We start from the raw sequence: 25091 nt of genomic DNA on the forward strand, positions 1-25091 counted from the left end.
GGCAGATATTATATCCCAGATAAACTTGATCTAACGTTCACCCGAACCACACAGAGAAAAATAAAGCACAAAAACTCAGAGGTCTCCAGAGGAGCAGAGTGTAAAACGATGAAGCTGCAGACTGCAGACAGTGGCTGCACTCACAGGGTCGCACAGGCCACCTCCAACTGCAGGACGCACCTGTGGCTTCTGAAAGGGCAATAATTGCATGCCTCTGTGATTATATAATCGTATTTTGTTTTGCAATTAATAGTTCAGCCCTAGTGCATATACTGAAATACTGATCTGTGATTAAGTTTATTAGGTAATTGTTTATGTCTGACCTTGACCTTAAAGAGTTGGGAGGGAGACTGAAAAGTTACTTAAACAGGTGGATTCTCATATACAGTACTTAACAATGACATCATATTGGTAATTAAAGATGGTATCATTGCAACTGTACAGAACTCGTTTCCTTGGATACAACCTGACAGATCCGACATGGCTCTGTACCCACAGGTCCCCGAGTTCAACATTTACTCAAATCAAAAGTATGTGTTTGGCCTTGGGTTACACACTCGATTGAATTAGCACACACACACACACACACACACACACACACACACACACACACACACACACACACACACACACACACATCTCTATTAAGTTAAAAACGAGACTTGAGTGTCTTCTTCCATCACTGGGGCTTTTACATGATAAGATCAGCTCAGGGTGCTCTTCTATGCAGGATTCCTGAACACATCAAACAACAGTAAACCACATCACAGCGGCAGGAAGAGCACGGGCTCCATTAGCTAGCCCATAAAGAACATATGTGTGTGTGTAATAGGAGAGGTACACTACACACAACAAAAGGTTTACGCGCATAGGGCAAACATACCAGGCCTTGCACTCCCCTGAAATACTCAGCAATTAGTAGTGTGTATTTTGTGCACGTAGCTTAAGTGTATTGCGGGGCTCTTATCGGGATCATCTAAGCCCAAACTGTCATTTCGACTTGAAAGTCTTAAGATTTAAGTTAGACTGTCTTGGATTAATAGCCTAGTAACACAGTAACATGAAAAAAGCATTCAGGAATTTAGCCAGATGGCGTTCATTATCTTTATTAGTACACAACTGATAGCAAACCTCAGTCGCAAAAATATACCTAGCTTAGAGACTCACTTCACTCTACTGCTCCACCGCGTTCACTGACACAGATTCTTTGAAAAATTTACGTTTATTGGGTGATAAGTGACAAAAGTCCTTGATAAAACCTCTAAAAGACAGAACAACAGAGAGTCCAGGAGAGTAAGAGGAGTTGACCTAGATTGAGGATTGTGCATTGATTTAAAACAGACCTTTTGTGCATGCTGTGTCCAATCTCAGGCTCAAGACATCACCTTCAACAAACTGTATGTATGTCTTCTAAACATAAAGTTTCATGATAATTAGATCATAGAATTTTCATTTGTCAAGCTGAATCGCTAGAGCTAAGAGCCTTGAGTGCAGCACAGCCTGGACATGGGTCAGCTAAGACATAGACTGACCTACTGTGCACCGCTTCTCTCACGTTCAATCACACTGCACTATTTCGAAGGGTGGCGTGTTAACCACTCGGCAAGTGAGTCTCCAAGATTCAGAAATCCTCTTCATGGCAAACTTTGACCACATGTTTTTACAAGTGATCTTTGGAAATGCATATTAAAAAAGTCAATATGTGTGTCACTACAAGCTCGGCAGATGATTTGCAGTGACCACCCCAGAGGTGAAAACCAAAAGGGAAAGATTATTCCAATAGCTATTAATCAAGTGCAAGTGGCTGCCTGCCAATACTGGATCAGTCTTTCCCATGCCAGTCAGCAAAGTTCTGACCAAATGAGGTATTGGCGTGCCACACATTAAATAAACAAATGCAGTGTTCCTTTTGGTGATACCACACAAGTTGTCAGCACCAAAAGAGAATCAAAGGCATGCGTGTAAGGACATAATTCTGTCTTTAGTTTGAAGCTAAACTGGTGCATGGCAAGTGAGGAATAGAATGGGCGTCCGAGAAGAGTTATGCTCTATGGCAGGGCCTAATTGCTTGCGGCTCCTGTTGTGTGTGTTTGGCTTTGTTTGAGCATGTCTAACATAACCAGTCACAGGGGAGTCTTTGCCAGTGCAAACACACTCACACTGGGGATCCACCAGAGGAAGGCCTTGTGCTGTGGAGACCTCTGAAACGTGACACCCAAAGCAAACACACAGTAATAAAGCAACAGCACCACTCTGTTTGGAGCCTGCTTTGTTTGTCAGACTTGATTTCCTGACATCGCTGTCCCAATGTGTCACTCTCACACGTCACGTGTACATCATAAGAAACAAATACATCCTGTTTAATGCAAATACAATTAGCCAAGTTAACCTTTATTGCAGTTTATCTAATGACCACATTTATTTCTATAATACTATGAAAATACAATGTGGGTTTAGTTTTTTTATTTGAATCTCCCTGATCCAGGATCAGAAGAAAAACAAGTTCTGGTAATGAAAAGTTGCAGCTAGAGCTTGAGCAGCTACATAATTACTATAGTAAGTAAAACATCGATGTGAAATATGATGCTATTGTATATCACTGTATGTAATGAATGAACTGGTCTGAGAAAATATTTTACAATATTTTTATTACCAAGGATATTTAATTTGGTTTATTATAGTACTACACTAATTAAAGGCTGTCTTAGCCCTTGCACGCTCCTCAGGCCTGGATGGCCCACAGGCGTCTGCAGCAGAACGCCTCCCCCTTCCTTCCACGTGAAGACGTTTGTGTGTGTGTTTGTTTTATGTATGGTTTTATTGTTCTATGTTTAAAACATAAATAGAAGTTATTCAAAGCAATGAGTTTATATACATGCGTTTTACAATTTCCAGAGGCCAGACAAGAGCTTGGGCATCATGCTAAGGATGGGAGTATCGTATAAGTATTAGCATTTTTTATTTAAAAAAAAAATGTATATATTTCTAAGGGCTCTCAATTTTATTGCAAAATAATTTTAAGGTTAAGGTTCACTTTATTATCTCCATATGGTGATAATTGCTTTGATGCAGATTGAGCGTATGTTTATTTTCTGGCCTTAAGCTGAATTTGGCGAGACAGACGTGTGTGTGTGTGTGTGTGTGTGTGTGTATGTGTGTGACGTGTACCATGTATGTGTGTGTGTGTGTATGTATGTGTGTGTGTGTGTGTGTGTGACGTGTACCATGTATGTGTGTGTGACGTGTACCATGTATGTGTGTGTGTGTGTATGTATGTGTGTGTGTGTGACGTGTACCATGTATGTGTGTGTGTGTGTATGTATGTGTGTGTGTGTGTGACGTGTACCATGTATGTGTGTGTGTGTGTATGTATGTGTGTGTGTGTGACGTGTACCATGTATGTGTGTGTGACGTGTACCATGTATGTGTGTGTGTGTGTGTGTATGTATGTGTGTGTGTGTGACGTGTACCATGTATGTGTGTGTGTGTGTGTATGTATGTGTGTGTGACGTGTACCATGTATGTGTGTGTGACGTGTACCATGTATGTGTGTGTGTGTGTGTGTATGTATGTGTGTGTGTGTGACGTGTACCATGTATGTGTGTGTGTGACGTGTACCATGTATGTGTGTGTGTGTATGTATGTGTGTGTGTGTGACGTGTACCATGTATGTGTGTGTGACGTGTACCATGTATGTGTGGTTTACCTCAGCAAGCCCACGTGGAGAACAAGAGAAGGAGGCAGTCTCTTTGTCATCTTTGTCGTCAATGCTCTATATCTCGGTATCTCGCTGTTGAACTCACGATCTACGATCTCTCCACTCATGTGAAAACTTCTGTTGAAAATATCAAGTCCCACTGTTTACGATTGTCAGGGCTCAGGAGCAGAGCCAGCAGTGTTATATTGAATACCGATGATGAATAAGATACCTATTAATGCCATTGCTTGACATTTTTGCCTTTCATGTTATGATATTTTCCCAAACTCTTTTATATATACTGTTAGAGCCTATTCATGGGTTTCAGTTGCGTGATTTATTTGTTGTCACTGCCAATTTGAAGATGTCACCGCATGCTATTGTCCCTCCGCGGTTAGAAAGTCATGAAAAACAGTGCATAAAACTGAAAATGAAAAACTTTGATACTTCAAGAAGACAGAAGTTATGGACTTTGATCGTTATCTACAGCAGGGAGTCGATGACAACACTTAAAGTAACAACAACTTGCTACAACAAACTTTTGCGGACACTTACGCACATCTAAGCTTCCCCGTCCACAAGCGAAGAGCCCTCAATGCTTTCAAGAGCACGGTTGGAAATTATAAGCATATTTAAACTGTTTGCTAGTAAGCTAACATTTATTAGCATAGCCACGCAACAATATGTAAAAAATACAGTTAAAACAATGGTTGATTGCAAACCAGAGCTGTGAACACTTGTTACACCTGCTCTCGTTGCCCCCTGCTGGCCCCCTGCTGGCCCCCTGCTGGCCCCCTGCTGGCCCCCTGCTGGCCTCCTGCTGGCCCCCTGCTGGCCCCCTGCTGGCCTCCTGCTGGCCCCCTGTCTGTGTGTGATTGTTTTCTAGATGTGTGTGTATTTGTATCTCTCTTGTGTGTCTAACTGGATGATTGTGTGTCTATGCCATGTAGTGTAACTATTTCTTACCATGTAAATTCATTGCATTATTGGATTGTTTTTAGGCTGACAGTAACAGCTGTCATGGGACTACAGGTGAAAAATAGCCTTTTGACTAATTCTGGCATATTTATGGAAACGTTTATTAATATGCACTGTCTATAAAATAAATACATAAATATGTCAACTAGCATTAACAACCTGAAACAAACACCGTTCAGTCTGGCGTGATGGGGATGTCGGCAGTGCTCACAGTGAGCATGCGGCTTTTGTCCTCAAGATCACAGTAGCAACTAGTGTGTCACATCACTTCAAACCAATGAATAACAAAAGACAAATGTAACTCGAGGGAAAGGGAAAAAAAGACAAATTAAATTGTGTGGCAATTTCAGAATGTACACGTAAATGTGATTAATCGCAAGTTAACTATGATGTAAGTGATTAATTGTGATAATAAATTGAAACGCTGGATAACGTTAATTTTCATATTTATAATACAGCCATAAGGTTGGGCCACTATCAAATACTGGTATAGAAAAAATCATCCCCAAAGTGCTTGGTATCGTACACGGTACAAAACATTCTGCCACTGCCCATCCTTACAACACGCCACTGCTAACAAACAGGCTCACTTCTTGGTTTGATTAGATTCAGACAGCACTATCAGTCTTTTTTGACTGAGAGCTGCTTTTACAATATATTTGTACTGGGGAAAATCTGATTTGACTTTATTTCATAAAAAGCAACGCAGGAGTCACACAGTGGGATATTCTTTTTACCAGGCTCAAGTTTGAATGAATGAAATGATTTGGATTTAAAGCCACATATCTTAAATCTCTATTGCAACTCCGTTTGTTACATGGGTAATCTTCTTCCAAGAAAATGCAGCATCACATCAGGAACTTATTAATTATTCTAGCCTCACCCTTTACTCTTGAACGCACAGTAAATGTGCATCTGCATCTTAAAACACCGTAATGAGCCCAACTACCATCATGTGCGCACAAAACACCCACAAAGACTCTTCATTAAACCTCACATTTAGCCCTTTTGCTAGTAAGGTATTTTAATGCAGTCTAGTTTGAGAACGGATCTTATTACTTAATGTTCTATCTTTCTAGAAATCACTGGATCTGTCAGCATCCAACTACACACTACCATAGGTCCTTTTATTACATTTTTACATTTGCAGGTGCACAAAATATGTCACCCTTACTCAGCAAAGTTTCCTCCGTGCATGTGTGTGCAGGAATTTCTATGCTCGAAGCGACAATTTTCAGAAGTCTTGTAAAAATGATAAACAAGCATGCACTTAACCTCCCGATTGCGTACACAGGCTTCAATGTATTCTCTTCACACGAACGCCATTTAGAACTGTCCTTTACAAGTAAGTGTACGTCTCAATCGAAAATCCACACTGGCTGATGATGAACAGGTAACGGCAATGACACAACTGGATGAGTGTACCAGCGGCGTGATCTGTCTGCACTAGCTTCAACGTACAAATTAGACAGATTATAGGCCGCTAGTGTACATGTCTGTGAGTGCAGGTGTGTGATATTGGACCCCTGCCGTATTCTATTCAAACTGTTTCACTGTTACTGTATTGACCTAATGACAAGTTCTTCAATCTGATCCAACGTCAGCTGCTGCCGCATCCTTTTCATTCACGTGTGCATTTGTATCTGAAGGCCGATGGGTTGTAATCTTTTTCCGCTTTGATCCCATGATGCTCACTGATCAGTTTAAATATACAGTTAACCTGTCCAGACGCGGATGCAGATCCTATAATCACAGCCTCTCTCTGCCTTCTTATGTTTGAGTGTGCTGTACATGACCAGCATTATTTTGTGAAAAGTTTACCTTGGCTTTGAGACTAATTTCACTGTTTTGGCTTCAGTATCTTGCTCGAGGCACATTCAAATGGTCTCTGAGCCTTTCCCAGTGATTTGACATCTTTACCATGTCTCCGGCATGAAGGGCAAACACCTATCCTACTGAGCTAAACTCACATACCATTTCAGTGCGTTAAATGGCTTTGTTTGAGGCTGTGTGGTCCTCAGAGCATGCGCAGACCTCTAAAAGAAGCTGCTCTCTGCTCTGGTTCTTAAAGCTCATGTTAGAGAGCGGAGCATGAACGGGCCTCTGAACACGGACACAGACTGAGACGCAGAATCATGCTTCCCACACAGTAATGCTCAGCGACCTGTAGTAAAAGACACCTTGAGTTCAGCCAAGCTTCAGCAGCAGAAGTGAGGGGAAACGGGCTATTTGGATATATATTTGGATATATTAATATATAGTTGTGACGCATGAGAATTTTAGATTTTATTGGCCAATCACTGATCGCCTTGATTGGCCTGACCGTTTCCTTATCATTAGCTGAGTATAAAGTTGTACCTTGATTGATTCCTGGACGTTTCAGTAATCCTGTATTGTCCTGCAACTGAGGCTCGAGTGCGCAGAAATTCTTGCTTTCACCTTCCTCGAATCCCTGCCCACATCCCTGTACTTAGTTGCAATTATTTGACAAACTAAGACTTTGATTGGTACACATAGGCTCTAAAATGTCACGTAGCCACTTTTCAAAAAAAAAAATGAGTTCTGCAATTTTGAACAGGAAGTCAACGTATCTGTTACTGTTATCAAACCATTTTCAATATTGCAGTTTACGATGAACAATATGTAAAATACTGCTCAATACTAAGTACAAGAAAATCGCATCATATGTGTTAAATATAAATGTAATATGTTGTCTTCTTTTGCAATGCACAATCATAGACTCCATTCCTTTGAAAAGACTTGGTGACTCGCATTAATTTCATTGGGCTGTAACTGTACTTGACTTGGGCTGGGCTTTGAGATGTTGGTGACTCATGTGTGACTTGGACTGCAACCACTTAACTTGCTAATTCAAACTGGACTTGGGTCAGACATGAGGACTGGTCTTTTCCCTCTATTTGTCTACTGTACTTTTCCACATTTCAAATTTAAACCAAGTTATATATAGAGTCCTTGACACTGATGTAGTGGTGGGCAAGTGAACTATGATTATCGGGTTATTGTTGTTAGTAGTAAGAACACACTGTTTGGAGATGTTGCAACTACAGCTATTTGTAGTTCCAGCTTTACGGGTTTAAATGTCTAAAGATGATGTGGTTGTGATTGAACGACGTTGCCTTGGCTGTTTGACTCTTGGTTTAACGCTGGTGTGACCCTGTGTGTCCTTTACACACTGACGGGAAAAAGACGAGTCCAAGCTCCAAAGAAAGCTATAATTCACAAAATATTACAGGCCGAAAAAACATTTGGTCATTGTGCACACACATCTTACAATAAGTAGTAACCACATTAATTGGGTTGTGTAATTGTTTGGCAAAGCATTGTGGGAAACAGCCCTGTCCGTTCACCTCAAACCACTTTTTTACATATATGACCACAACAGGGCTGTCCAGAAGTCATGTGTTCTTGTACTTGTGTGTGTGCGTCTCTATGGGTACTATAAAGGAAGTGAGTGTGGTGTCCGCATGTCGGCTGTGGTCCGCCTGTGGTCCCTACATTTGGAGCAGAAAATACTCCAGGGATCCTCGCTTTCACTGTTTCTGGACTGGTCTTTCATCAGTTTGTGTGTGTGCGTGCGCTTCGGAGTGTACATGTGTTACACAACTACATTGTACTCTTTGCCCCTATGATATTTTAAGCTTTTCTGGCCCCGCGTCATAAGTGTGAGCTGTATTTCCAGACTCGATGACCAAAGTGAGAGAAGTCGTACGGAGGGCTGGAGGAATGAGGGGAGAGGAAAGCAAGGCTCGTAATTGAAGGGTGTAGGGTAATACTTAGGGCCAAGGATGACTGTTTCAACGTGTTTGCATAACCTCCTTGAACTTAATATTTAGCCCCTTGGTCCTGGTTTTTATGGGGCATGACAGGGCAATGATACGGAATGATAGAGCAGACGGAGGTGATGCCATTTTTCTTTCACAATAGAGTGACTCTCTTTGATTAGCCCGTGTAAAAGGGAGGAATGAAGAGCCACAGACACTTGTAATGACCTTCCTGTTTGGAAGCCTGTCATGTTGTCTGATGGAAGGTTGTGTTAGTGCAGGAAAGGACACGACAATAAAGAAATTTTTTGAGTAAGACAAGATGCTGCTCGTGTTAATCTTTTCTATGTCATTTTGCATTCATTCCGAAGATGATTGTAACCTCCTTTAGAGGGTTGAGCAATCACATTTGAATTGAGATTGAGACTCGTCTTTCACTAGAGTTTACTAAGATATCACGTTTAAGCTGTTACATTCTATTATGATTGAAGGGTTCTAAAAATATATTTGACTTTACTAGCTTTAAAATCCTTTCAAATTCACACTTGCGTATTGAGGTAAATGATTAGTAGCTGGTTATGGTCCCTGTAGGGAAGGCTTTCCTCTGCATTTGACCCATCCTTGACAGATGCAGTAATGCCTAGGGACACATCTCCAGAGCTAGAGCAAAGTCTGATAAGACCATCTGCAGTAGCTCGAGGTTTTTGTCATATGTTTTTCAGACTGTATAATTTGACTCCTATTTGAGTAGAATTGAGTTTGAAGTGTGTGGAAATGTTTTGTTTCCTCTTCCAACTGTGAGTTAGTCTACAAAGGAGAAAAACTATTACTTGCACCGCTCCTTCAGACATGATTTAGTTTTTTTTCTCAGATTTGTGCAAATATTTATTGTTTTGCTCTTCAAATTACATTAACTTTAATATATAAATCAGATATTACAGCCAGACAGTTACTATTACTTGCGTAGTAGTTTCACTAAGTACTTTTACTAATTTCTTGGACCACTACTTTGTACCTTTACTTAATAGTAATTTTGAAATAACGTCACTTTCACTTGAATACAATTTTTGGCTTCTCAACACGCCTCTGTACCTTCCAAAGTATATAAATAACTCTTGTAGTATTTTGTTCCCATATAAATTATGACAAACACATAAAAATGTGCCCTTAAATTCTTCCGTAATTAAAACGTAACCTTTTGACAGCTGGTTGAACTTGTAATCTTATCTTGCAGAGGTAAATTCTCTTGGCATGACACCTACTGTAAATTTGGCCTGGTAAACCACAGTGTTCACCTTTTGATGTTGAATGGGAGGTTTAGTGACAGTGCTGGGTCTCGGTCAGACACACATGAATGGGACAGAACTCATCCATGTTTACACTGAGGCCTTGAAGCTCTTGCTAACACTCACACGTGTATACACTTCCATCTCTAAGTGTGTTCTTATGACTGTGTGACTACAGTCTGGTGTGGCTGGTGCTCCTCACCTCTCCCGGATGACAGGGGTCTTTAAACAGGCCCATTGCTGTATTTGTGCTGTAGTTGTGTGTGTGTGACTGATCCCCAAAGGTCTTCGGTACAGTAACGGCCCCCTGTCTTGTGTCTTATGCCTTGGGGAGACATTGTCAGCTGCGTGGTGATGAAGACAGAGAACACACCACCCCTTTAGAAGAATAAAAATGCCGGCTTTTGCTCTTGAAAGGGTCCCAGGGGGCTAAGGATCAAGCCGTGTACCTTTGGGGGTGAGGCGGGGTAGGTGGGCCTACAGATAGGTTGTGTTTTTCTACGCTGAAGTAAAATAGAGAAGAATGAGCCGGGATAAGTGCACACAGAAAGACAAGCAAATAGACAAGACTGCTGCCAATCACTGTAAACGTGGACATCCCTTTAGGGTTTATTTCTACAGGGTACGCTGTTTTTGCTTGTAAGTCATGTTGTGTTGTGAATTTATTGTTAAATAAAAATGAGTAAATGCGATATCACCAGAAACTGTGCCTTTTTAATTTGATTCATGTTTGGTTTTAGTTTGGATCAGTCAAGATTTCATCGTGGAGAAGTTTATCTTAGATTTTAGCCTGTGTACAATAATCATGTAGAGCAGACCTAGGACTTTCATTTGAATACATCTTTTGTCTTCAATACATTAATTAATTGATATATTTTTTTATTGAACTTTATGTAACCAGGAAAGCATCTAATATTAGAAGGAACCAGAAGTGATGAGGTGAAGAGAGAGAGCAAGGCATCATGCTCTCTCCTGCTCTCATGAGACTAGGCCCAGATCAGGCCCTCTAAGTGATTGAATCCGGCCCACTACCCATCGTCCAGGTGTTTAAAAAAATAATAAAACTAATAATGAACTCTTGTTTACTGATTTAATTGTGGGTTTGCACTAGTTTAGACCCGGTTTGGTCTTGGTTTATTCATTGTTTAATTCTGCTTTAGACCTGTTTTGATTCTGGGCAAGTCCTGGCTCAGACCTGGTTGGTACTAGTCCAGTCCTAATTCAACTCTTTTTCAGCACAGGCTCTGTCCCAGGCTCTGTCCCAGGCTCTGTCCCAGCCTCTGTTCCAGGCTCTGTCCCAGGCTCTGTCCCAGGCTCTGTCCCAGCCTCTGTTCCAGGCTCTGTCCCAGGCTCTGTCCCAGGCTCTGTCCCAGGCTCTGTCTCAGGCTCTGTCCCAGGCTCTGTCCCAGGCTCTGTCCCAGGCTCTGTCTCAGGCTCTGTCTCAGGCTCTGTCCCAGGCTCTGTCCCAGGCTCTGTCCCAGGCTCTGTCTCAGGCTCTGTCCCAGGCTCTGTCCCAGCCTCTCTCCCAGGCTCTGTCCCAGGCTCTGTCCCAGCCTCTGTCCCAGCCTCTGTCCCAGGCTCTGTCCCAGGCTATGTTCCAGACTCTGTCCCAAGCACTTTTCCATGCTCTGTCCCAGGCTCTGTCCCAGCCTCTGTCCCAGGCTCTGTCCCAGCCTCTGTCCCAGCCTCTGTCCCAGCTTCTGTCCCGGCCTCTTCCCAGGCTCTGTCCCAGCCTCTGTCCCAGGCTCTGTCCCAGCCTCTGTTCCAGGCTCTGTCCCAGCCTCTGTTCCAGGCTCTGTCCCAGGCTCTGTCCCAGGCTCTGTCCCAGGCTCTGTCCCAGCCTCTGTCCCAGGCTCTGTCCCAGGCTCTGTCCCAGGCTCTGTCTCAGGCTCTGTCCCAGGCTCTGTCCCAGGCTCTGTCCCAGGCTCTGTCTCAGGCTCTGTCTCAGGCTCTGTCCCAGGCTCTGTCCCAGGCTCTGTCTCAGGCTCTGTCCCAGGCTCTGTCCCAGGCTCTGTCCCAGGCTCTGTCTCAGGCTCTGTCCCAGGCTCTGTCTCAGGCTCTGTCTCAGGCTCTATCCCAGGCTCTGTCCCAGGCTCTGTCTCAGGCTCTGTCTCAGGCTCTATCCCAGGCTCTGTCCCAGGCTCTGTCCTAGCTTCTGTTCCAGGCTCTGTCCCAGGCTCTGTCCTAGCCTCTGTTCCAGGCTCTGTCCCAGGCTCTGTCCCAGCCTCTGTCCCAGGCTCTGTCCTAGCCTCTGTTCCAGGCTCTGTCCCAGCCTCTGTCCCAGGCTCTGTCCCAGGCTCTGTCTCAGGCTCTGTCTCAGGCTCTGTCCCAGGCTCTATCCCAGGCTCTGTCCCAGCCTCTGTTCCAGGCTCTGTCCCAGGCTCTGTTCCAGGCTCTGTCCCAGGCTCTGTCCCAGGCTCTGTCCCAGGCTCTGTCTCAGGCTCTGTCCCAGGCTCTGTCCCAGGCTCTGTCTCAGGCTCTGTCCCAGGCTCTGTCCCAGCCTCTCTCCCAGGCTCTGTCCCAGGCTCTGTCCCAGCCTCTGTCCCAGCCTCTGTCCCAGGCTCTGTCCCAGGCTATGTTCCAGACTCTGTCCCAAGCACTTTTCCATGCTCTGTCCCAGGCTCTGTCCCAGCCTCTGTCCCAGGCTCTGTCCCAGCCTCTGTCCCAGCCTCTGTCCCAGCTTCTGTCCCGGCCTCTTCCCAGGCTCTGTCCCAGCCTCTGTCCCAGCCTCTGTCCCAGCTTCTGTCCCGGCCTCTTCCCAGGCTCTGTCCCAGCCTCTGTCCCAGCCTCTGTCCCAGCCTCTGTCCCAGCTTCTGTCCCGGCCTCTTCCCAGGCTCTGTCCCAGCCTCTGTCCCAGCCTCTGTCCCAGCTTCTGTCCCGGCCTCTTCCCAGGCTCTGTCCCAGCCTCTGTCCCAGCCTCTGTCCCAGCCTCTGTCCCAGCTTCTGTCCCGGCCTCTTCCCAGGCTCTGTCCCAGCCTCTGTCCCAGCCTCTGTCCCAGCTTCTGTCCCGGCCTCTTCCCAGGCTCTGTCCCAGCCTCTGTCCCAGCCTCTGTCCCAGCCTCTGTCCCAGCTTCTGTCCCGGCCTCTTCCCAGGCTATGTTCCAGACTCTGTCCCAAGCTCTTTCCAGGCTCTGTCTTAGCCTCTGTTCCAGGCTCTTTCTCAAGCTCGGTCCCAGGCTCTGTTCCAGGTTCTGTCCCAGGCTCTGTCCCAGGCTCTGTCCCAGGCTCTGTCCCAGACTCTGTCCCAGACTCTGTCCCAGCCTCTGTCCCAGCCTCTGTCCCAGGCTCTGTCCCAAGCTATGTTCCAGGCTCTCTCTCAGCCTCTGTCCTAGCCTCTGTTCCAGGCTCTGTCCCATGCTCTGTCCCAGGCTCTGTCCCAGCCTCTGTCCCAGGCTCTGTCCCAGCCTCTGTCCCAGGCTCTATCCCAGCCTCTGTCCCAGGCTCTATCCCAGACACTGTCCCAGGCTCTGTCCCTCTTTGCTCTGAGGAATGCAGCAGTGGCCTTCTGCTCCTGCTAATCTCAGGGAGCAGTCAGCCCTTTCTCTTCATCCCTGCTTCCACTCTAAACATTTGGCTAGTTTTGGCAGATTTGTTGATTTTTGTCCCCTCGTATTTTCCCGTCTTGTTGCTGTAAAACTGATACATACCCTTTCAATTAGAGCCCCTCTCCCATACCTTGAGCGGCCAGAGGACGTACCTTGAGTGTGGGAGTGGGCCGCAGCAGTGTAAGTGGGTTGTATATTTTATTAGTGAAGTGAAAACACACACAACCTGAGCTAGTGCTGGGAGAGCCATCTGCCGCCATAGTGTTTTCCCTGGGAAGCACAGCTCAAAGATAGTATGGAAAGGTTAGCGCTTGTCAGCTCATGTCATTTATGATTGTTCAATGGTTTTAGCAAATTGCAGGAACCCACCTATTATTTTTGATAAATCCACTTTTTTTATTTCATTACTCTATAAATGAATTATTGTTATACCATTATAATTACTAAGACCCACCGTATTTACTTAACTCACAAAATTACAACTGCCTGGTGAAATATTTTTTCTAGATACATGATCTTTGTGCAGGCCAAGGGTTTTGTGGCTCAACTGAAAGATAAATTGTATTTAGAGGGTAGTTTATCTACTCATGTATAGTACCTCTACTTTTGTCATTATTTTAACACTTTTCACTGTATTTTGCCTGTAGTTGACAAAAGCAATTATTAGTCAAGTAAAGACGTTCCTTGTGTATCAAGGCGACAAAAAGTGTGGCTTTGGCCAAAAACGTCACAATTAGGATCTTGCACGAAAACGACTACATGTAAACTGTTACGGCCCAGGTTGTAAGATCACAACAAAAAGGGGACGACACAGCGGCAACATTTTTAAGACCTTTTAGGGGCATTTTTTATACAATAATATTTATGTTAGCGTTGTTAGTGTGGATGGTGTGCTGTGGGTGCGTGTGGTGCAAATCAGTCACCTTTAAAGGCTGCTGTGTGGCACAAGGATGGAGGAGCAGAAAGCGCCACAAAACTGGGCTCATATAACCGGGGATCCACTGGGCCCTTGTGGATCCTGGGAGCCATCTGTGCAGTCCCTCCAAACAAACGTAAACAAGTATAAAATACAATTATTGCCACTAGGAAACAGCATCTTCATAAGCAACTGCCAAAACTCCTACTCACGTTTGTATTTTATTTATTTGTAAAGGGACAACACATGTTAATTAACATTTTGCATGTAAATATTTAAGAAATTATAGCCAACAGGGCTAATTTCCACCCATACTTTCTCTTTTCTGCAATTGTGCATAAATCCTTATAATCCAAATAAAATAAGTATTCGATTCAATTCAGTTTATATTTGCAGTGCCAAAATCACAACAGCAGAAGGGCAAGTCACCAATAAAACATTTTGGCCGACACAATTGACCAATTAATTGACTTAACGACTACAGGACTAACCCTACACTGTGAATCTTTATTATTAGCACTGAACCTAACAATTGCATTGGCATTACACTGTATTGTGTTGGCTTTTTGTACATTGCATATCAAGATTAGTTATTGTACAAAACGTTGCAATACAACTGGAAGTGTTGGTGCACACAACATGTGGTTGCCTTAATAGTTTTTAAATTCGCCTCACTTACCCCACGTAAGGAAGCCAAAGCATGCCTCCCCTAAAAATGTGTTTGGAGTTGAAACACAGATTTACCATCAACTGGATTTAAAGTAAGCTTACTAAATGAAGCCAGAGCATGTGTTTTATGTTGGAAATAGACATTTTCCCCACCTCCTCCGTTGTAAATAACCCAGTGTTCCAGAGCCATAAATAATAGTGTCACTCAACCATGCCCCATTCTCATGTCCTCTGCTTGCTCTCACCACAAGCCTCTCGCAGGCCCCTGGCTCACTGCCGCACCTTCACTCACGTACAATCAACGTGCAGCCATAAAACGTCACTGGAATGTTTCGCCCGAGCTCCGTGCTTAATGTGGAAAGGCATGACTGCAAGCTACAGCACCCCAGTCGTAATGGATGTTCTTGGGGCCACTATTAGTTGTTGTAGCTAAAGAAAATGCGTCACAAATGCACAATGAGACATGAAAGCCCGATGTGCTCATATGTACAGTGCTCCGGGGCAGGCTGTACTGATGGCTCCCACGGGCATGACACGGACGCATCTGTTTCTGTCCGACTGACTCTCCACACTCGTAATTTCAAGTAAGTCATAACACAAATTATAAACACATATTCTTCAACCATGTCGCCCTGGAATAACAACACAGAGTGCGTCGAGCTGATTTAGGGAAGGCTGGGACCATTAAATCTCTACCTTTGCTCCGCGCTCCCCTTCCTCCTCTGGCGTCTCCTCAGTTTTCTCATGCTGCACAGGTGGCAGTGGCTTGTCAAGCACATATTTTCTCCCTGTCCATTTCCTTCATCTTTTGTCATGTTGTTTTCACTTTGCTCGCCACTTCCTCCTTAAATATACAGAAGTTCAGTGAATTTATTCCAGATTAAACTGCATTGTACATTAACAACACAGTACTAGGCAGTGGCCACAGAGAGTGACAGACTCTCTTTGGCTACTGCCACAGACCTCTTTGAATTAATGAAAAAGTTTGGCAAAATTCTCAATAGAGTTGGGAGGGTGGGATCAATTGTAGTTAAGAATACTTTTCATTATCAACATGACTTCTCTTCAGTCCATGTGTTTGTTCCTCGTCTTCATTTCTAAATTGTCTAAATTAGAATTCTGAACTACAAGCTGTTGATGCTTTATTTGATCAGTACACTGTGCAGATGAAAGTACTCAACTATATTTAAAGGTGCATAATGTAACTTTTCTGTTGGAGGGTCCACCACCTGCTTGTCTCATGTTCTTGCTGTGCCTGGATTGTTCTACAGGATGCCATTAACTTTTCGATCTCCATGGGAGAAGTTACGAGTCCAGTTTGTGGAGAAGCGAGCACGCTCACTGGAAGAATGCCTCTTTTTTATTTGTTTGGCTGTAATTGAGATAAGCAGGCGACATTACTACATAAACCCCTTTTCCAGAGCTGGTGCCGGTTCTGCCATTTTCCACTCAATGTTGGCTCTTGGTGCTGAAAACTGGTTCTGACTCTTTACTAGTTACAGCTGGGCCAGAAATAATGAGAATCAGTGCCGGTGGAGTTTTAAACATAAAAGTATCATATTATATTCAGCACTTATTAATGGTAAATAATGGAGAAAGCAAAATAAAGTCCGTTTTAGTTGAAATACAACAACAAAAATGACCTTAAGAACAACAAAACCTAGGGATCAGTAAGGAAAAAAAACAAAAATGTGTAGTGTTTGTTAGTAAAAAAATGTGTTGCTATGGCATAAGACACTGGCCCTTAGTTGGTGGAAATCCGACCTGGGGCAGCAGAAGAACCAGCACCTACACCAGCCTAGAACTGACTCTGAACCAGCTCAGAACCAGCATCTTGGTGAAATCTTTAAACAAATTGACTATTTTCACAAGTTTATATTCTGTATTTTTTCTCTTTCTCATCTCTTTCCTCTGCTCTTCTCCTTCTCTCCCCCGCCTTCTCCCCTCCTATGACCTCGACCCCCTCGTGTGCATTTCCCTCTCACCTCTCATCGCATGGTCATGTACTTTAGCCATCCATCTCCCACCTCTGTAGATCTCAATGTCTCAATATATCCCAGGGACCATGAAGTCTCAATTGGAATCACATGTTGCAGTGGAGCCGAGAATTTCACCCCTTATAAATAAGATGTCAGTTCTGTCCGTGCATCCCTTGGCTAAGGTTGCATGTTTTGGATACGCATTGAGCATCGCTTTATCTTGCTTTTACAATACATTTCACACATATCATCCAACACAAGTTTATTGAACCTTTTGATACAGATATTGCACTTTGGGATTTATTTGTCAACTTACTGGATCGCCGGACGCCTGTTTAGTGCGTGGTGTCGAACTTAGAACTTTTCATCTTGAATCATAATGTAATCTTTCAATCAGCCGGTAAATTAAGACATCATTTTGTTTTTCCTGGACGCTCCAAGTTTGTGTTGGATTGATAGAAGGCGAAGACCAGAGGAGGGACCCAACAAGCTTGGCCTCATTGAGATCAGCCACTAGATACGGTCCAATCATTTGTCTTGTTAATATCTGTGTGTTCCCATGAGTCTATCCTGAAGCATTCGAGTTACATTTAAGGACAGACATTCAGTCAAACTAAAACAGATGAATACACAAATGTACAGTATGTAAAGTTCAAAGACAGCGAGTAGTGGTAATCAGTGAGCAGTAATGTCCACAATGTAAACCCTGATTGAGGATGTGGGAGACAAGCATTACAGGGCTGCTAATCACATTAATGCTGCTTTTATTGTTTTAGGAAGACATCACTCAGCGCCACAATCTCCCTGTACCACTTAGAAAGCACCCACAGGGAATGGGCCATCTACAGTACAGCGCTGTAGTGTTAATTTTGAGGCTGGAAGTGATTTGCGATGAGGCATGTGGCTACTCTGGATCTGTGGTTTCATTAGGAAAAAAACAGATAAATCAGAGATAAATGTTAATGACTTCCAGAATCATTTCACTTTTACAAATTGATATTGTTGGCAGAAGTACTTGCTTATGCAGGGGCTCAGGTCCGCTTTGTGGTTTCAATATTCACAGCAATAGCAGTAATAGTAGCATTGTTATACTATGGGAATAATGGTTCTAGTACTTTCCGAAATACAATCTCCAATTTAGTGGGCAGATTATTTCCGGTGGGGATTTTAGAAAATGTTCCAAGAATGGTTTTAATTTTTTGGTTTATCAAAAAATATATAGTAAAAAAGTAAGTTTGTTTTGACAAGACAGTGGGACAGAGAGGGGCGAGACATCTGGCAAATGTTGGAGCCCGGTTAACAGCACATGTGCAATGCCCTTATCCACTGCACCACCAGTGAAACACAGTTATAACTTTCTATTTCCTCTGAATCATGCCACGTGCCACCTTAAGTTACTGTTATTTTTCATTCATTCATTTGTTTTCTACCGCTTGTTCCCTTTCGGGGTCGCGGGTGACTGGAGCCTATCCTAATGACTTTGGGCCTTAGGCGGGGTACGCCCTGGACAGTGGCCAACTGTTATGTTGAGAAGACTAAAAGAACAGCTTTTGCAAATTTCCAAATGCCTTGCATTCTTATACACAGATTTTTTTGACTGTTTTGTGCTGTACCAGCTATTTCCCAGGAAATGCTGGACAAGAGAGTCGAGACAATTTTCTTCTTATTGTTCGTTTTACTAATATTACCATTAATACACTACATTTTAAGTCTTTTCTTATTTCGAAACACATTTTCTTTCCATGCGCCCATTTCCAATCACGCTGAAAAACCTGCGCCGTAAAGTATTTGCGCTGGTCCTGGTCCAAGCTGTCGGCCTGTGTGTGTCCATTACAGTCAGCGTTAAAAGAAATAACAGCAGAGGTGTGGGGAGACGAAATGTGTCAGCCTGGACCTGCTCCGTGATTAATGGTATGATTAGCTGCTACAATCTATGTCAAGCGCACATGTACGCACGGCCCGGCGCATGCTCCCACAAACACACAGAGGCCCATTAATGCTCCTCAATGGGAGAATCCAGAGGCCAGATGCTGCGTGGAGATAATTGTACTAAAAACACTGAACGTGAAGTCCCAAGCCAGTAAGATTTCGACGTTCAACTTGTTTGTTTTTACAATTGGGTTATTTCTGCAGGGACTTAAATCATGGAATAAAAACACAGTCTATCGCCGGTCATTTTTTAATTGAGTCTATTTGCAAAGCGACCCTCCCATTGCTGTCCTTTCCTCTTTCCTTCACCTCACGCAAACTTTTAAATGCTGCAGCTGGACTGTTGCCCCGGTTTAATGCATGCACAATTTTGAAAACTGTGAGCTGAATGTTGTTCATCTAACATAAAGTGACCCACAATTTGAATGCTAATTTGACAGCTATAAATGGTCACTTAAAGATTGAGGTGTTTTGATTTGAGCACTGGCCAGCTTTGGCTTTCATTCATTGATAACACTGTGATTTTTATCAGAGCTATTATATGACCACATGATAATATTCAATCGTTCAAAATGGCAGCATATTGAATATTCAGCCTTTTCCTTGGTTTGAAAGTTTATTGTTGTGTCTTCACTAAGATGTACCACCTTTCATTATGGTGTTTTTGGTGTGTATGTGTTTTGGCATAGTCTCTTCTAATTACATTCCCATTCCAGTCGTTCACGTGGTTGCGCCTGTGTGTCACTCTGCACTTTTTGGCAAACCTCTTGTATACTTCCTGAACACCTGCAGACAGCGGTAGCTCTTATCAGTGGCAGCTAACCACACTCTTGACCACAGTGACTGCAGCTCAGTAACACAGACTATGTCACATCCTCCTCAGCCCACTCCATTACACGATTACCTCCACATGAGTCACGCTAAGGTGCCGCTAATACCGCACTTAGTGGACCACTTCAAAGATGTCTTCTTCCTCTGTGTGGAAAACCAGTCTGAGAGAGGAGCCTTTTCACTGACATCTGCCTCTGTATGAAGCGGCACACAGCTGTTTATCTGCGTCATTGCACTGTCCACCTGCTTTTACCTTATATGTCTAGAAATAGTCACTCAAATCCATTAACGTTTTCTGCTTTTGCCTATTCGGGGTTGTGGTCAGCTCATTTTCCAGCAACATTTAAATTTGGAGTCTTATCCCAGCTAGTCATCATTTTTAGTCAGCAACATGGAGTACAATAGATAAACTTAAGTAAGGCCGTAGTTATTTTATTACTTGGTTTACGGATTTTTAAATATATTGCACAGGCGGACGAAATATAAATATAATTTCAATTTCAAAAGATGTTTTCTTCCGGGTTTGCCCAAAAAGCACCACGGGAGGAGGGGGAGGGGGGGCGAGAAATTGCTTCACGCGCTCTTATCTTTTGACTTAATACCGCTTTTTACATTTAATTTAATGCTATTTTGCGTTGTCTGTGGTACTTTATAAAAAAGAAATTGACAAAAATATGTTTTATTTATATTGTAGAAATCAATTATCTAAGTGTGGCGGATCCGTAAACCAAGTAATAAAATAACTAAGGCCTAAAGTTAGAAAAATTACAAAATAGTGCTGTCTAATTTCTGATTGGCTGCAGCACATTATCTTTCACTCTGCATCATGATATATACACATTCGTGGCTCTGACAATCACATGAATGTCTCTCTCCACTCTTCATTTCCTTTCACGCTTCTATATGTCCTGTTTATTAATAAAGCCTATAAAATAACACTCATATTTTTTATCTTCTGTGTCTTTCTGTTAGGCAACAAGCTCTACTGGCGGCCATCAGTGAAAAGGACGCCAACATCGCACTTCTGGAGATGTCCGCCTCGAATCGTAAAAAGTCCCAGGAAGAAGTGATGGCTCTAAAGCGGGAGAAAGACCGACTCATGCACCAGTTAAAACAACAGGTAAAGTCACATTCTGGTTGTATTTTCATAAGTGTCCACAGTGTGATCAATAAAAGGCCAGCTACGGTATTCTGCCCTTGAGCCAGGCACACTGTATCCTGGCCTTGTGGTTAACATTTAGTGGTATTATACATCGTAGCAAGCACAACAAATTCAAACCTGCTGCAGAACAAAAGGGAAGTCTTGTGTGCATTAGAGCAGCCTCTTGGGCAGACTTTTGAACTTACAAACCAGAAACAGATAGAGGTTAATAATTTGTGGTAATAAACAGAAGAGACCCCTCCGCCTCAAACCGCCTTTACTGCAATCAGTCATCACACGGCAAAGCAGTTGTGCTCATCGGTGGCGCAGTGGTTTAAGGTGCTGCACATGTGTGGATGCTACCATTTCGGCGTCGCAGAGTTGCCTTCCCACCATGGCCATTTGCTGAATGTCTCTTCCTGCTCGCTTCACATTTCATGCAATAGAAGGAACTCGTGATGAAACCTAAAAAAAAACGCTGTTACCATGGAAATCCGCCATCTTTGTGAAAGTGTGCCAAACATCCATAGGGTTGCATTAACCAAAACAATGTAAAGTAAAGTAAACCGTGGAACAACACGATAAGCTGTTGGGTCTCTACTGGACGTCCCAATAACCGCTAAGTTTAGTATTCATTTAGCATGTTTAAATCTCAATTTTCTTAACATTAGGCTAACGAGCTCTGTAGCTGCCCTGCCATTGGACCAGAAACTCAGTGAATTGGAAGCTGCTATGCTAAATGCTAACTCACAGCCAAACAGATGTTAAGCTGTTGGCTAAAAACATGATTAACTGAGGTTCGCATCGGTGAGTCAGATGCGTACTTTCCTGTCTACCTACTCTGTCAGTTTTCAAATACGCACACAATTTTACTCAGATAGCCCATAATGCATTGTTTCTGACTATGACCACATGCAGATGAAGGTATGTGGGCGATTAGCCTTTAGTTAGAACCACATCGGTGACTGAGCAAACCTACTAAGGATAATGAGCCAACAGCGGGACGTCCACATGTATAGTCTCCTGAGTCACACAGGGGGCTGCTGGGAAACGTATTTTTAAAAGTCAAGCAGATGCATTGACTGGCTGTGCGGTTGGAAGTGCGAAGCTATGTTTGTTCCCGCCTCGTAAACTGTAAACAAGACCAGAGGGGGTGCCATTCCTTTTGTGGAATTTCAAGGAAAACCTATTATCTGTTTATCGCCAGTCTGTGCGTAATTTTTTCCCGTTTGGGTGAAGCAGCAGTTACAGTCCACCTGATGATGTGATGAGTTCCAATTTGCAAAAGGGCCAACCAGCCTCCAGGCCTGGAACATTGAGAAAAGATTTGCAGACTCAAGTAGAGGAGAGGATGGCACATGGAGAGAGCGAGCTGCACTAATGTTACTCATTTTCTTCTTCTTCTTAAAGCGTATTAGCGCACACATGCACTAAAATAACACAATGCCGTACCATGATGTGTCAGTAACAAAAGGACCACCTACCATCACGAGCTTTTTATGTGTTAGAATTCTTAATCTATGATGAAACGTATAAAAGCAACTCAGTGCAATCTCTTGGGGCGGTTACGTTCCCAGTCTGCTGACCCATTGACACACATACCAGGTTTGGAGACTCTTTTGAGGTCCCCAGAAGCCAATGGGACCAGGAAGTTTGACCAGGAAATGCCAAAAAATTATGGGAGTCGAGGTCTCTTAGGAGAAAGCTGATCTGTAGACAAGCGTTAGATTTACAGATTGCAGTGCCCCGTCTGACCTTCCGGGATCCCACTCTTGGATGCTCTTTTGTATTGTGGATAGACGCTCTTTTTTGGGTAATTTGGGGTAATTTTCTCCTTTTTCTCGCTATAGACAAACACTAAGCCACACACAAAATTGAACGTATATTGTTTAGACATCACAAGAGTCAGAAAGTTAGAACGTACTCTTTGTTGGGGGAGGAGTTTGCAGAGTGGTCCCAGCCTGGTGATGAACGACTGAACTTTGATGGTGCTTTGAAGCCGAGAAAAAAATGATTTGGAATTTGCCCTTGTTCAGCCACGTTTACACCTCAATAACTCAAACCCCCTTTCATAGCATTACAGTGGTAGTTTGAGCAGTAATCTTGGACTGAGTTTGACTCTAGGCCCACAAACTGAATGTAGTTCAGTTAGTTTATACTATAACCCCCCCTTGAAGGGCTTTAAACTGTTGTTTGTAATAGTCTGATATGGTACACTCATTTTAACACATTTAAGTTTTACCTGCACTAAAAAATCAATAACAGCAACTCATCTGCCCCTGAGAATGCTATGATATTATTATGTTATCAAAATAATTCAGTCGCTATTTATATCATGTCAATATTTAGTATTCAAAATTTGGTTCTTTCCCTTTTGTTTTTTAAAGGTGCAATGAAACTATTTTTGTCCACACTTTAATGTTATCGCTTAGCCTGGAATGCATTAAACTTATTTATCCTAATGGAGGCAAGCAGGTGACTCATGACATTTGCAAACACAAAACACAAAAAAAATAGACAAACAGCAAACAGGAATTTACATGTATCACTGTATTTGAGAGGTGTCAAGCCTTGTTTAAGACTGTTAACTTTTCAATATTCCCCACATCATCTGGTTAACCGCACACATCATTTTGCGACCCCCATGTTGTAGAGGAGCAACAGGAGGTTGGCATCAGAGGAGCAGAGGGAGTGGCTGTGATGGTGAAGCCGGTCTGTGGGCAGGGGAGGGCTCGGTTGTGGTTTTATTTCAATTTTTTTTCAACAAAACTTTGATTCAACTACAGTACATGGCCTCATTGCTGTCTTGTTTTCACTTGGGTGGTCCCTAATGAATTTGAGATGACACCCTACTCCAAACAACGTCTAGACATGATCATTATTGACTACTATGTTCTGCTATTTCAGTGACGATCATGAATCACTTATACAAATACATTAATGTGTAGCTCTCTCTACTGTAATCAAGATATTTTCTGCTATTTGTTTAAGGATTCTCCCTCCAGCTGTCTGTGTCCTTATGTGTTAACAAAGTGTCACCGTAATCAAGACAGGCCTGTGATTTAGCCCAGGTTTGGACGGTAAACTCAGCTGCGAGCTCTGCCGTGAGAGCATCATGGCTGTGTTTATATCCGTGCACTTTGATACACACAATGCACCGTCGTAAAAATAACATGACAAATCTGTTATGGCCATAAACGTCAGTGAAGAACTCGTCTTCTTTGGTCTCCTGCGCTGTCCACTTCCACCTGTGTCTACGAGCAGACCGCCTGTCCACCATGTTTACTCTGCGCAGCCTGTAATTAGGACTGGTTAAAACACATTCATACCATGGCTGCCTTTTTATTGCTGTGTTTACTGGCAGCACATGTTCTTACAAAATAATAATTCCTCCAAAAAACTAAAAAAAAATAGACAACGTTAAGCACATCAATAAAAAAGACTTAATCTCAACTCATAAAAACAAACATTAAAATTATGTTTGCCTAAAAAGGTGTTAAGAACGCTAAAACCAGGTTGATTTCCTGTCTACTATCTCACTGATCCCGTACTAAAATAAGCACGTTTTTAAAAAGGCAGTGGTGGAAAGTAGTTAAAACGCTGTGCTTTTGAGGCGCTTTGCTGATGTACGTTTTACAGTGGATACTTTTTACATTTACCTCACTACATTTAAGAGCAAATATCAGGAATATTCAGGAAGTCAGTTACTTTAAATTGATTACTCTGTTCTTCCTTCAAGCCAAAAACCTCAGAAGAATGACAGTTAAAACATATCAATGACAATTCTAATGCATGAAAATGAAGGTATTATAACATCAACACTAAACACAAGGACATGTAGTGTTAAGTCTTGTTTAGCATCCCCTGGTATGTGGCATTTCCTCCATAACAATACAATAGGCTCAACACCTGCCTGTTTAGTTGTGAATATAATAGTAATTTCCCAGGCTTCAATGACAGGTGTCGGACTGAAACAAGCCCCACCCAGTCACACCTGTTAGTGTCAACACCTGAGGTCATAAAGGGCAATCCACCTCGGCCTGGCCTTTAACTGCTTTAGTCTGGTGTCTGTCTAGTCCCTCCTCTACACCAGTTTCTAATCTTAATCTATGGGTACGTTCATCCCCTGCCGCGGTGTCGCCGTTCTCACCTTATCTGTAGTTCTTCTTCAATTAAAGCTAATTGTTCACATCTTCAGAGCCAGCCACATCCTTTCCTGTGATCCCGCCTGGCTCGTTTCCCAAGTCATTATAGGCCAGAGTTTCTTATCTCAGCAGCAACGTCCTTAGGCTGCTGACGACGGGAACATCTCCTACGTTTCATCATCTGAATGAATAT

General features: G+C 43.1%; 1 protein-coding gene across 1 annotated transcript in view; it reads left to right on the forward strand.

The window, feature by feature from the left end:
- LOC140363606 (ERC protein 2-like) overlaps positions 1-25091 on the forward strand; it is a 99514-nt gene that overhangs the window by 68677 nt on the left and 5746 nt on the right. The window contains exon 14 of the mRNA XM_072450239.1: positions 20585-20732. Coding sequence (XP_072306340.1) covers positions 20585-20732 — 148 coding nt within the window. The remainder of the gene's footprint in view (positions 1-20584; positions 20733-25091) is intronic.

The sequence above is a fragment of the Eucyclogobius newberryi genome, unplaced genomic scaffold (genome assembly GCF_026437365.1).
Source record: "Eucyclogobius newberryi isolate DKJ021-1_F unplaced genomic scaffold, fEucNew1.0.hap1 SCAF_17, whole genome shotgun sequence".
NCBI classification, from domain to species: Eukaryota; Metazoa; Chordata; class Actinopteri; order Gobiiformes; family Gobiidae; genus Eucyclogobius; species Eucyclogobius newberryi.